Source organism: Mus caroli, chromosome 2 (assembly GCF_900094665.2).
Source record: "Mus caroli chromosome 2, CAROLI_EIJ_v1.1, whole genome shotgun sequence".
In the NCBI taxonomy this organism is placed as follows: Eukaryota; Metazoa; Chordata; class Mammalia; order Rodentia; family Muridae; genus Mus; species Mus caroli.
The window spans coordinates 53,882,952-53,896,340 of NC_034571.1; the positions used below are offsets into that span (position 1 = coordinate 53,882,952).

The 13,389-nt window shown below is 40.4% G+C and overlaps 1 protein-coding gene across 2 annotated transcripts in view; it reads right to left on the reverse strand.

The window, feature by feature from the left end:
- The window catches only part of LOC110289584 (coiled-coil domain-containing protein 148), a 147,389-nt gene that overhangs the window by 36,143 nt on the left and 97,857 nt on the right, over positions 1-13,389 (reverse strand). The window contains exons 5-8 of one of the 2 annotated variants that reach the window (XM_029474370.1): positions 9,991-10,073; positions 9,530-9,678; positions 8,271-8,366; positions 8,012-8,193 (exon numbers count right to left, since the gene is read on the reverse strand). In XM_029474370.1, coding sequence (XP_029330230.1) covers positions 8,012-8,193; positions 8,271-8,366; positions 9,530-9,678; positions 9,991-10,073 — 510 coding nt within the window. Of the gene's footprint in view, positions 1-8,007; positions 8,194-8,270; positions 8,367-9,529; positions 9,679-9,990; positions 10,074-13,389 lie in introns of those variants that run through there. The other variant, XM_021155863.1, reaches the window with a different exon arrangement.

Consider the following 13,389-nt stretch of genomic DNA (forward strand, 5'->3'; position numbering starts at 1 on the left):
ATTTTCTGGAAGGAAATATAACAATATTCTTAACAATATTCTTTGACTCAGAATCTCCATTTCTGAAATCCAACTGAAGAGAATAATCATTTTATGTTTATATATATATATATATATATATATATATATATATATATATATATATACATACCAGTGACAGGCCAGCCATTTCAAAGTTTCTAAAAGAATATCAGAATGTAGAATACCTACTACTCAAAAGTGAGGAACCTGAGCAGAATAGCAACAGATGGAATGCGAACTAGGGAAGCGGTGGATATGCTAATAGAGTTTTCCTTTTCATAAACAAAAGTGTTACTCTAGGGTCTCTCTTGGATTTGTATTAACTTCATTTCTTCTCTTTGCCTATCTCTATTTTTAAATTTTTTCTGTAATGTAATCATTTCTGAATTCAGAGACAAATAGACAAACTTGAAATGTTCACAGAGCACTAAAGCAACACCTTGGACGGTGCTAACAAAATATGATGAATCGAAATAATTAGGTTGAAAAGCATGATCCTAGAGCACTGGCTATTTTGTGAGAGCTCACTGTTAAAGCAGTCAGATTCAGATCTCAGAATATTCATTATGAGCCAACAGTACAAAATTTAATATACCTATCAACAATAAATTATAAATCACTTGTGATCTTGCTGCCGTCGTCTACATATTGACTTCATCTCTGAAGCAACTGAATGGGCCAATCACACAATTATGTCTCAGCTATATGATTAATTCATCTAAATATAAGGATATTAAAGCTGTGATCTCTCTTTTGAGTCTAAAAGATGCAATTAAACTCTCCTTCCTGTTCTTAATGACACGCAGACCTAATTCACCACAGCAGAATACAGAGTGTTTTGCCAGCATGATGGATGAAGGGTGAGGCTCCACTGTAGTCAGATTGTTTTTATAGTGTGTTTTGGTAAATTAGACCATCCTTTAAAGCTGTGCTATCCAAGATGCTAGCCACCAGGCACATGTGTGTGGCTGGAAATGTCCGTGATAACATGGTCTGGGTTATGAGCATGCTTCTTCACAAGCTATATGAAAAAGGAGTGGGTATAATGGCTCATCAGTAGTTCTCAAATATATGTTGAGTGTTGCAATTATAATATTTTGGAAATATTCATTGCAATGTATTTGAAAATTATCGCCTTTTTCTTTTTAACTTTTTTGTGCAACTGGTTAAAAAAACTAATTACATATCTGGCTCACATATTCTCATTAAACATCTCCAATCTAGGATTCAAGATGGTTGACCAGCTTCCTGGCATGTGTAAACAGCTTTCTTATTTAGACAGACAGAAAGGACCTCATCTATTGAATTACTAAGGGCTCCAAACTAGGGAAATGGCCTTCCTTTCTCTAAACAGCACTGATTTAATGTGTAAACAGCTTCCTTTGTCCCCTTTTTCTTCCATCCCTTGAGACCGGATCTGGCTATGTGGTCCAGGCAGGTCTCAAGTTCACGGTCTTTTCATTTCTGCCTCCCAAGAGGCAAGCTTACAAATGGGTGTCTCAACTGACAAAACCCAGCCATTAAAATGAGATAAAGCAACGATTAAGGTCATGGGTACTTGTCATATCATGCAAGAGGTACTCATTAAATATCAATGATCTATTGAACTTTTAACTTAAACGCTAAACCTGTGATTTGCCTTAGAAAATAAGAAGCAAATATGTGAAAGTGTTTATAATTTCACTACCTGGGGTGACTGTGGTTATTGTTTATTTGAATGACTTGGTTTCCAGTCTTTTTGCTGTGTTTGTACAGATGTATATGTCATGCTTTAAGAAACAGCAAGAGAACTTACATTATATAAAGTACTTTGTGGCCTACTTTGTACTTTCATAACACATGTCACAGCTATTTGTATCATTAAAAAATCCCTATGGATTAGAATTAGTGTCGCAATGTGCTGAATGGACACAGCATGACAGATGCCACTGCTGCCTAATGCATCGCTGTTTAGGTAATGTCTTAGCTTGCTTTCTATTGCTTTCTCTTGCTTTCTATTATCATGGTGATGCTTACCATGAAAGCATGAAAGTGGCTTACTGAAAGCCACCTGGTGAAGAAAAAGGTTATTTCATCTTACAATTTATAGACTGTCATAAAGGGAAGCCAAAGAACCTGGAGGCAAGGACTATGTCGACACCATGGAGGAGTTCTGCTTACCCAATAGACTTGCTCTCCATAGTGTGGTCAGCCTACTTTCTTATAGAACCCAGGACTAGCCTCTGAGGGGTGGCACTACCCACAATGAAACAGGTACTCCCTTATCCATCATTAATAATAATAAAAAATGTTCCCACAGACATGCCCACAGTCCAATGTAATGGTGGCAATTCCTCAATTACGGTTCCTTTCCCATGATGATGTTAGCTTCTGTCAAGTTCACAAAACACTAACCAACACAGGAAGTCTTGAAGATTTTGCTAGCACTGGGAAGAGAAAAATTAATATTAAGTACACTTGAAGCAGAATATTTATTTCAATTTAGAGAATTTTTCTTTCATTATTATTTCTGATGAGACAACTATTATTCCTCCAATATAAAGCTTGTGTGTGTGTGCATGCTTGCCCATGTGTGATGCGGAGACCAGAAGTTGATATTGAATAGCTAAGCACTCTTCATCATATATTTTGTGCTAAGATTCCTTACTGCACATGAAGCTCACCAGTTATTTAAGATTAGCTGGCTCTAAGGACGAGGAATCATTCAGTCTCCACTTCCCCAGTGTGAGGATTTCAGATGTGTGACCATAGTTGCCTTTTTATGTGGTTGCTCAGGATCTGAGTTCAGGTCCCCATGCCCATCTTTTATAGTCACTTTCCTGACTGAACCATGTCCCTGGCCCCATAGGTTTCTGGTGCCATCACCACCTTTGACAAATTATCGTGTGGCTTTGAGAAAGGTCACATGCTAATTATATATAAATAGCCATTTCCCTCAGACGGTTTTTAATCCTGGGTAAAATTATTGTCTGTTTGGCCATTCTTATAAGGTAAGTATTTGAGTTTTGTTTTATTCTCCATTTCTTTGATAAGTAGAGAGGGTCATACATTTCTGACTCATTTGTGTTTTGAATAACAACTGAGAAATCCCAGGCCACTGTGACATCTCATCCCCAGCATCTGAATCACATGCTATGCACCACCTGCCCCCACCTTAGCTCTGACAGACATGAATCGCCCAGTGCTGATCCTAAGCCTCCTCAGTCCCTGAACATCTCTCTCCTTCCCTCTCCCCCTCCTCATCTCCCCATCTCTTTCATCCTTCCGTCCCCCCTTTCTTCCCTTTCCCCTAAAATTTACACCTTGCTAGATTATCCCCATGAGCATCAACTACATTGCTTTTATACCTATTTTAAGTAAAATGAAAACATAAGAGAGTGGAGAACTCAACAGCAAAAAGAGACCCTGCTGCTCTCCTGGGCAGAAAAAAATTGTCAAGTTGTCCACTTTCATTCTCTTCTATCCTTCTCCACCCACTCACTCAAACCCACTCCAACTAGCCATTCATATCCTCTTTTCCAATGAAAGTGTATCCCAGCTATCTCCCTTTAGAGCCAAAAAGGTATTAATCATTGGCATATGCAGCATTTATTCAGTGGTTCATCACCTCCTTTACAAATAGTATAGGCTGCTTTTCCTTTGTCTGTCTTTTCTCTCTGTCTCTCTGCATCTATCTCTCATCTGCCCATCTATCATCTATTTATCATTTATCTATCTATATTTACCTATATCTGTCTATTTATCATCTATTGATCTATCATCTATTTATCACCTATTTGTCTGTCTGTCTGTCTGTCTATCTTTTGTTGCTTTTCTCTCTTTTCCTTTCTCTGACACTGCCCTGCTCACCTGTCTGGGGAGGAGTTTTGGTCTCTTTTCTTTCCTGGATCATTGCTTTGGTCATCTCATGTAAATGACTGACGAGGTAAAACTCTAGACCAGATCTTCTTCCTGAACTCTGAACTCACAAAGCCCAAAATGGCTTCCCCAAACTCAGCATATCCAAGTCTGGACACTTAAACTTCCTACCCTCAACTAGATAGCCTTCCTACTTCCATTCTCTTAGATACCCAATCCAAACAAGCCAGGTGCAGCAGGCAACTCCTACCGCAGTTCCCTAGGCTTTTACGACTCTACTAGCAGATGCCTTGCTCTACCTTCAAATGGTGTCCAAGAGCTAAAGGCTTCCCACCACCATGTCATCAGCTAATGTGTTTGACAAAACAGTAACCAGCACAGTAGTCTTGAGGATTTTGCTACCAATGTGAAGAGAAAAATTAATATCTAACAGCACTGAAGTCAAATACTTATTTCATTTTAATGATTTTTTCCCTGATATTATTTCTGAAGAGACAAATATTATTCCCCCAATATAAAGATTCTCAGTGTGTGCACACATGTGGAAACCAGAGTCGAAGTTGGATATCTATCACTTCTTCACCTCAAATGACAGGTTAACAAGTTCCTGTGTGTCCAGTCTTTCCTTGTGCCCTCCCCACTCCATCATTAAGCACAACAATTGCCAAAGTGATGCTGCCACAACATGAACCAGGGCTTCTTCTTGCTCTCTTCTACTTGACACAAAGACAATGGTTCTCAACCAATAGGTCGCAACCACCTTGGGTGTTGAATAACCAACCCTTTCACAGGGGCCTGCATATCAGATATTTACATTATGATTCATAACAGTGGCAAAATTACAGTTTTGAAGTAGCAATGAAAATAATTTTATGCTTGGGGTTACCACAATATTAGGAATTGTATTAAAGGCTCACAGTGTTAGCAAGGTTGAGAGGTTCAAGGACACTTATGTAAAAGATGAGATTAGAAAACATCTCCAAATACCCTACTTCTTGAGTGAGGATGGAGTTCAATGGTATATCACTGACTGAACATGCATGAGTCCTTGAGTTCAACTCTCAGCTAGATACACACATATGCACAAAAGTACACACACACACTCAACAGAAATAATAGCATACTATTCACTCTTATCGGTTGAACCTCATCCAAATATTCTGCTGATCTATCCCTGGGTTCCTGGACACTGGACCCTTGTTGGGCACACTCATACATCTCAATGAACATGGACTATGATGTTCTTATGTCCAATGTCTGCATGACCAGCTCTCCCAACCCACTTCATGATTTCTCATCATGTCATTGTCCAACTGAAACCTAGCCCCAAGGTTTTTTTTTCCACAACTGTAATCTGCCTTCTAAAATCCTAGTATGTTCTCTGACTCTAACCTATGCCTCTGTAGGACTTACCAGCTTCTAATACTGTGAGCATATTTGCCTTATGAACCGCACTTTTATATGTTATCAACTTAATCACAAATGTGGTGATTTGAAAAGGAATAGCCCTTATATGCTCATATATGAGTGTTTGGCCATTAGGGAGTAATGCTATTTGACAGGGATTAAGAGGTGTGGCTTTGTTGGAATGGGTGTGGCCTTGTTGGAGGAAGTGTGTCATGGGGGTAGGATTTGAGGTTTCAGAAGAATAAGCCATGCCCACTGGCTCTCTCTTTTCCTGCTGCCTGCTGATCCAGATATAGAACTCTCAGCTACCTCTCCAGCACCATCCCTGCCTGTATGCCACCATGCTTCCTATCTGACAATAATGAACTAAACCACTGAACTATAGGCCAGTCCCAATTAACTGCTTTTCTTTATAAGAGTTGCTGTGGTCATGGTGTGTCATCACAGCAATAGAACACTGAGAAAACATGTACTGAGAATCTTGTCTGATTTATGCTTGTAAACACTAAGTAAATATTTGCAGGAAAAGGAAATAATTTCCTCCTTCATCTCCTTTTTTGTTTTCTACTTTGCTGTTTATTATTCAATTAATTTGCAAAATATCTTTACATATTAGTATTTTAATATCTTTAATCTGACATGTTACCAACATTTTTGTTTGTTGCTTAATATTTTTACTTTTGTTATATTTTTCCCTCTTAAAAATTTATTTCTCTTACTCAAGTGTGATGTTGAGTCCCTGTGATCTTACACGAAGTCTCCCTCCCCAGAGCCAGTGAATGCTACTGGGTTCTGAACATTGCCTCAGACACTCGAAGGCAAATCTGTGGGTGACTGTGCTGAAGCTCCCTCCTCCCTGCTACTAGATGCACTGTAGATTGCCCTCTTGGTTCTACACTTGCAGTAATGCCTGAATACTGTCCATTTTGTAAATGTGCATTTTTCTCCTTTTCACCTATAAAATAACTTCTACAGACATAATCTACAAACCTAGTCGGTCCTTTTATGGTTTTTGTTCAGCCTTTCACTGCTGCAACAAATAACTAGTAAAATGTGTGCACTGTGTACATTATATACAGGTACATATATAATGTGATGTATCTATTATGATGAAGGGGATTTATTTTTGTGACTGAATAGGTTCCAACAAGCTTCTGTATAGAGATAAAGTGTTACATATCAATTAAGTAAAGTTAAAAACCCAATGAGTTAAGGAGTGTTGAGGAAGACTGTGGCCCTAATGGACAGCATGGAATTTGGGTAATTCTTGTATCAAATTAGGAAAGTTCTTAGTGCTGCATTTTGGATGCTCGGATCGCACTGGCTTCAGTTGATGATAATATAGACAAATAATCCTTGCAAAGTGTATACACCCTCAGCCAGGCATCGTAATAGAGGTCTTTAATCCCAGCACGTAGTAGTAAGAGGCAGATGGCTCTCTGTGAGTTCAAGGCCAGCCTGCTCTACATAGTGAGTTCCCAAATAACTTGAGCTACATAGTGAAACCCTGATTCAAACTATCAAAACTAAACTAAACTAAAAATAAATAAATAAATAAATAAATAAATAAATAAATAAATAAATAAATAATGTGCACCCTTCCACACATGTGCACATACTCAGACCACAAGAATTCTCTAAGTCCCAATTATGAGAAGCATAAAGGAAAATAGTCTCATTATAGCAAATCAAGATCCTGATAAATTGGAAGTTCAGTTAGTATTGTAATTAAGGATGTCATTCACTCTGCTAATTAGAGAGTATATTTGTATGCCTTTGTGCTCATAGCTGCAGATGACTACCGCAAACCACTTCTAAATTCAAGTTATCTTCTCTCCTCCAAGAAACCACCCCTGAAAACTCATTGGACTTTATCTTCTTATTCACTGCCAGAATGTTCCTCTTTTCTTCACTTACTGTCTGTATGTAATATTTGCTTAGGGCATATATATATATATATATATATATATATATATATATATATATTTCTTTCCCTATAATACTGCTAGTTGTCTAAGAGGCAAGGCCATCTTCTTGACTAATCTAGAACCTCTTTCAAAGAAGCTTAACAGAGATCACTGTCTAGTAGGAAGTTTCCAATAAAGAGTCATCAAATAAAACACATAATCATTTATATTAGAAGCATTGTGGGTAATATACAGACTGCTCCTATGATTTATGAACCCTTCTGTTTTTTTCATAACAGAAATCTACCTGCCTCTGCCTTCCAAGGGCTAGAATTAAAGGTGTGCACCACTATACCAGGCCCAATAAAACTCTTACAAGCCTTGGTATCAAGGAAATATTTTGAAAGCAAGAAAAAGCAAAGTAAACATACAACATTCTTTCCAGCTGAGTATATGGTCATGTCTGTAATTCCAGCTCTTGGAAGACTAAGGAAGAAGACCATATGTCTGAGAGCAGAGGACACTGCAAGCCATTGCCAAGCCAGCACATGGTATAGAGTGAGACCCTGTCTCAAACACCAGCAGCCAGAGGATTCTTGCTGTAAGAGAACTTACCAAGTATATACAAGGCCCTGGGTTATATCCCCAGCATCATAATGAAGTAAAATAAGACCCATTCTTTTTATTCAACTAGGCCAAAACAATATTGACCATATTGCAATCTCATGTAATTAGAAGACAGTAAAATCAAAAGTCTAGTGACCCTTAACACAAATTCAAACACAGTCCTTCAAGAGTCAAGAGTTATATTTGATCACCTGCGAATGTCTTCTAATTGCAGATCAAAATCTTCAAGTTTCTCTTGATATCTCTCTGTAAAGTTACAGAACTCATTAAGGATTGACGATTTCAGATCAGGGTATGGGCAGTCCAACGTTACTAACTCCATGGGCTGTTCGCTGAGCAAGTTAGGTTTTTCTTCTGAAGAGTGATCTAGTAACTAAAGAAATGGTTATTTTATTTAACGAAAACTCAAAGTGGGTGACCAAGTAAAATCAGCAGTCGCATCACACAGACCTTCACACTCAAGTCCAAAAGGTCTTCCTCTAAGTGCCATTGCTCCTGATGAAGTCTTTCAAAGGCAGCCATGGATTGTTTCTTGACAAAGTCAACCTAGAGGACAGAGCATGTGGACAGTAAGCACGTAAATGACCGCAACACATCCAAGATTATTTCTATTGAAAGGCACAGTCTCGGAAGCCAGTAGGGGGTGAAAAATCAGAGGAGGGAGAAATCCTTTAGAAGGTCTGTGAAGAGAGCAGCCAGACGGCCAAGGCTCGTCACATAAGCAAGCCTCGGTGAGGAGTCCAGACCTTTTACCAAAACAGGGCTCATGGCGTAATGGTCCCAGCAAGCTCTCTTCTCAGTTTGGAATTGTTGATGGTAAGTTTTCAATCACACCTTCACTCTCAAGCATCCTTGCGACTAGCCTACAGCTAGGCATAGCTAAAACTTTTTATTATCCATGAAAGAAGAATAGCTATAGCATTATAGCATAGCTGACAGGTAGAGGGATGAAAGTTGAGACCCTACACCTAGCATAACAAACTAGCAAGCAAGGGGCACACAGAGGCATGCAGAGGAGTAAAGAGGTGTGAACCCAGGGCAGCCAGTTAGGAACAACTGAGACTTCTCTGGTCAGGAGAGAACTAAAGAGCAGATGGGGCCATCAGCCCGACAGAGAGAAGAGCTGGCCTCCGAGCTTTGAGACAGGAGTAGGTTTGACATGTAAAAGGCACATATAGGACCAACCACATAATGATATGGGACAGTGTCATACAAGAGATGTGATTGAAGAAGGAGGACTGAGTGGAGGGGGTTGTGGGCTTACTGGACTACGAAGAATCTGTAGGAAAATTCAGTAATTAGACAACTTGATCGCCATGTCCTGGGCCAAGATCTGAAAATACATGTAGGAGGGGCAAGGATGAAGGCAGGAGGGGGAGTTAAAATGAGGGTGCCCAGACGTATTCAAACACATGATGATACTGAGGAGCCTTCTACTTCGCCTCACAGGGCAGGTGTTTGCTTCAACTGTTCTATTTCAGACAAAAAAAAAAAATCACATCATGCTTTATTTTGTTTTATGTGCATTGGTGTTTTGCCTGCCTGTATGTCCTCATGAGGGCGTCAGATCTTGGAGTTACAGAGGGTTGTGAACTACCATGTGGGTGCTGGGAATCGAACCCAGATCCTCTGAAAGAGAGACAAGTGCTCTTCACTGCTGAGCTGTCTCTCCAAACCAACATTGTGTTTGTATAAGGCAAGGTGCTGACCTCTTCCAGAACCTCAGTTGCCTCTGAGCCCTCATGGCAGGGTGCACTCTGACAAGTGTGGCACCATCTCTTCAGGCCCGTTCTCAGCTGCTGAATAGGGTCAATGACAGCTGTAAGGTACACACACCACTCTTCTGACAGCTCTTTCTCTGTGTGAAGTGAAATCGAGTTGAGGAGACATTATTATTCTAGGTAAAGAACAGATTATTAATTTACACTTTTTAATATTTGTTTAGAAAAAAAACCAGACAGGTATTACTACAAGAAGAACATGAAGGAGAGGGGGAGGGGCAACTTTCATCGTTCCAAATAAAATTCCCCTTTATATGGACGTTCAAAGAAAGAAAGAGAGAGAGAGAGAGAGAGAGAGAGAGAGAGAGAGAGGAAGGAAGGAAGAAAGGAAGGAAGGAAGGAAGGAAGGAAGGAAGGAAGGAAGGAAGGAAGGAAGGAAGAAAACTCACCAAAATTCATAAGCTCACAAAAACATTCATTTCCAATGCTCTCCTCATTGAGACAAGATCTTATTTCAGACTCCAATTTACATCTGAAACAGACATGATCTCAATCAATTTCTGTATCGTCCTAAAATGTACATATAACCTTAAAGCGAATAGAGTAGGAACAGGTCATTGGATTTAATTTTGTGCATCTGCTCATTGATCTAAGCCATGTGCTGAGTCCCTAGCATGGGCAGACACAATGGGATGAGCACGGGCAGCACCCCCTGCAGTTCTTGGCAGCGGGGCACACTGAGTACCCAGGGCACGCAGAAGCCACTACACGTGCTAAGTATTCAGCACAGAAGGACTCCTAAGACAGCAGTTGGGAGATGAGGGGCGAGTAGCAGCAATGGCCGCTCAGAGGAGAGAGGCCAGCCTGGACCTGCAAGGAGGCCCTAAAGTTCAGAAATGAGGAGTCTCTGAGTCAGGCAAATGGGAAGAAATGAACATTTTGTTTTTAATCCAGCAATGATCAATAAATCTTTATAATTTTTTTACTACATTTTAAAGATATAGTCATCTTTAGAGTAAAACGACAATACCTTTAGGTGGGCATTCAAAACTGTTATATTTTTGTGCCCCTTGTTTATGTAACTAAATCTGATACTTGTTGCTGATGTGTACTTTAGTTTTGAAATGGCATAAGGAAAAAGTAGCTATTACAATGCTGATGACTGTTATTTTTCATCTCACAAGTTTCTATTCTTTGACTACAGGTACTTTATGCAACTGAAATAGCAGCATATTTAACAAGTCACGTTGTAGTTTGGTGGGGTTGCTTTGCCTATCGTTATATTTTACACTATTTCCAAATAGTTTTCATAATGAATGTTGTAATATTGGAGGATACTCACAGGTATATGAGTCATCACCTTTCAATCAAATTTATATATGTGAATAAAGGTGAAAGGCTATTTTAAATGACACTTCTCTATTAGCCAGCAAGGAGCTTTTATCAGAAAGGGGGGAGGGTGTGCATATGTGTGTGCATGTGAGTATATATGTTCATATGTATGGGTGTGTGTACAAAAAGGCCAGAGGTGAGCCTTAAGTGTCTTCCATTATGAGGCGTATCTCTCACTGATGCAGATCTCCTAGTAGGCTAGACTGGTTGGCCAGTGAGCTGGGGGATCCATCCACCCTCACCTCTGCAGCACTGGGATCACACATGCATGCTGTGCTCAGCTTTTCTTTAAACCTGGTTTCTGGGGATCAAACTCAGCCTCTTGGTCTTGTTTAGCTAAGCGCTCTACCAGCCAAGCAAGCCATTCCCCAAGCCTTTGTTTCTAAGAGCAGACGGGCCACTATTACATGCATGGCGGGCACTTTTTTGTTTGTTTGTTTTTCAAGACAGGGCTTCTTTGTGCTGCTCTGGCTGTACTAGAACTCACTCTGTAGGCCAGGCTGGCTCAAACTCAGAAATCTGCCCGCCTCTGCCTTCCAAGTGCTGGGATCAATGATGTGTGCCACCCCACCATGGCATTTTTCCTTTTGGGGGGATGGGATGGGATGGGTGCATTTTCATGACGACAACAACGAATTCACTTTAGAACAGAGTTGTTTACACACAAACGTAGCACTGGAGCAACCAGCTTGACTCTTTCTATTTGAGAGGCTGCATTAACATTAGAGACTATAAACTGCCAGAAAGGGAAGCTGTGTGTTCCTTTGGTGATCTGAGGGAACCAATGCCCCATGCGGAACACTGAACTCTCAGGCAAGGGTGATACCTGTACTAGACTCTGACACACCCTTCACTAAGCTAACCATTGGCAAACCATTGCAAGACAGTAATATATCATAAGGCCTACAAATAATTGCACAAAAGCTCACCAGAAAAGTGACAGCAAACACTCCTGGGACCAAGTAATAGAGTCCACAGGCCATATGACTTGTGGAACCTAAATTTCAGATAAAAACTTACAACTTTAAATATTAAACAAATTTGATATCTGGAAATTTTATCTAGTTCTCTCAGTACAGATTTCAAGGTCTTAACTTGTGCCTCGTTGTGTGTGTGGACGCACATGTACATGGGTAGAGGCCACAGGCTGATACTGAAGTCATCTTTGACCACTCCCCACCTTATTTTTTTAAAGATTTATCTCTTTCTGTGTTCTGCTTACACATATGTATGTGCACCCTACTCACATGTACATAGGTGCACCATGTATGTCTCAAATATGATAAGGGGGCATCAGATCCCCTGAGCCTGGGGTTACAGACAGTTGCCAGACTCCCTGGGATTCTAATCTGGGTCCTCAACAAGAGCAACAAGCGCTCTTAACAACTCCAGCCCTCTACCTTAGTTTTTGAGATAGGGTTTCTCACTCAACCCAGAGCTTGCCAAGTCAACTGGACTCACTGGCCAGCAAGCTCCAAAGACCACCCTGTCTCCACTTCATTAGGATGCCATGGACCACCGTGCCAGGCATTTTGTCATGTGGGTAGTAGAGATGGAACTCAAGTCCTTGTGCCTCCCTTCCAAGCTCCTTACCAACTGGCCCATCTCCTGGTCCATCCTTCCTTGGTTTGCACTAGTGAGGGTGGAGAACTAGATCTGCTTGGATGGGAGTAGAACATTTCAGGACAAGAAAAGTCAGCCAGCTCCAAGATAATGGAACACAGGAAATGAATACCCGTGTTTCAGTTCCAGCTTCCCACACTCTAGCTTGCTTGCCCTTTGCAGATACTTTAACCCTCTCAGCTCAGTCAGAAGTCCCAGCAGCAGCCCCAGGAGAGCAACCAGACCTAAACGGTACAGCTACTCTCTGGATTGAGGCTAAGTACCGTAACCATTAACTATGTTATCTGGTACATACTCAGCTACCAAGGAGAGTTACACCATTGTACCCCTTATCTTCTGCAGATCTGAGACCCTTAAATAAGACTCTTTTTCTTATTAAGGGAGTATAGATTGTGTGTGTGTGTGATTGTGTGTGTGTGTGTGTGTTCATGTTTATTTTTAAGTTTTTTGAGACAGGCTCTTACTTTGTAGTACACATTAACCTGGAGCTTGCTCTTTAGCCCCTTGAAACTGTAGTGATCCTCCTGCCTCAGCATTCACAGTGCTAAGCTTACAGGTGCCATCCTTCATGCCAAGTAGATTTTCTAAGATAGACAAATACATCACTTAAACTACTAACTTGTTTAAGGTCTCCACATACCCAACATCTAGCCACTTCTCTAATGCGTGGCCTAATGCTGTTAGTTTTAATTTCACTGAATATGTATTAAAATTACCTTACATTCTAAAATAACACAGAAAATGATCTTGGGTCTCTCTCTCTCTCTCTCTCTCTGTGTGTGTGTGTGTGTGTGTGTGTGTGTGTGTGTGTGTGTGTGTGTGTGTGTGTGTGT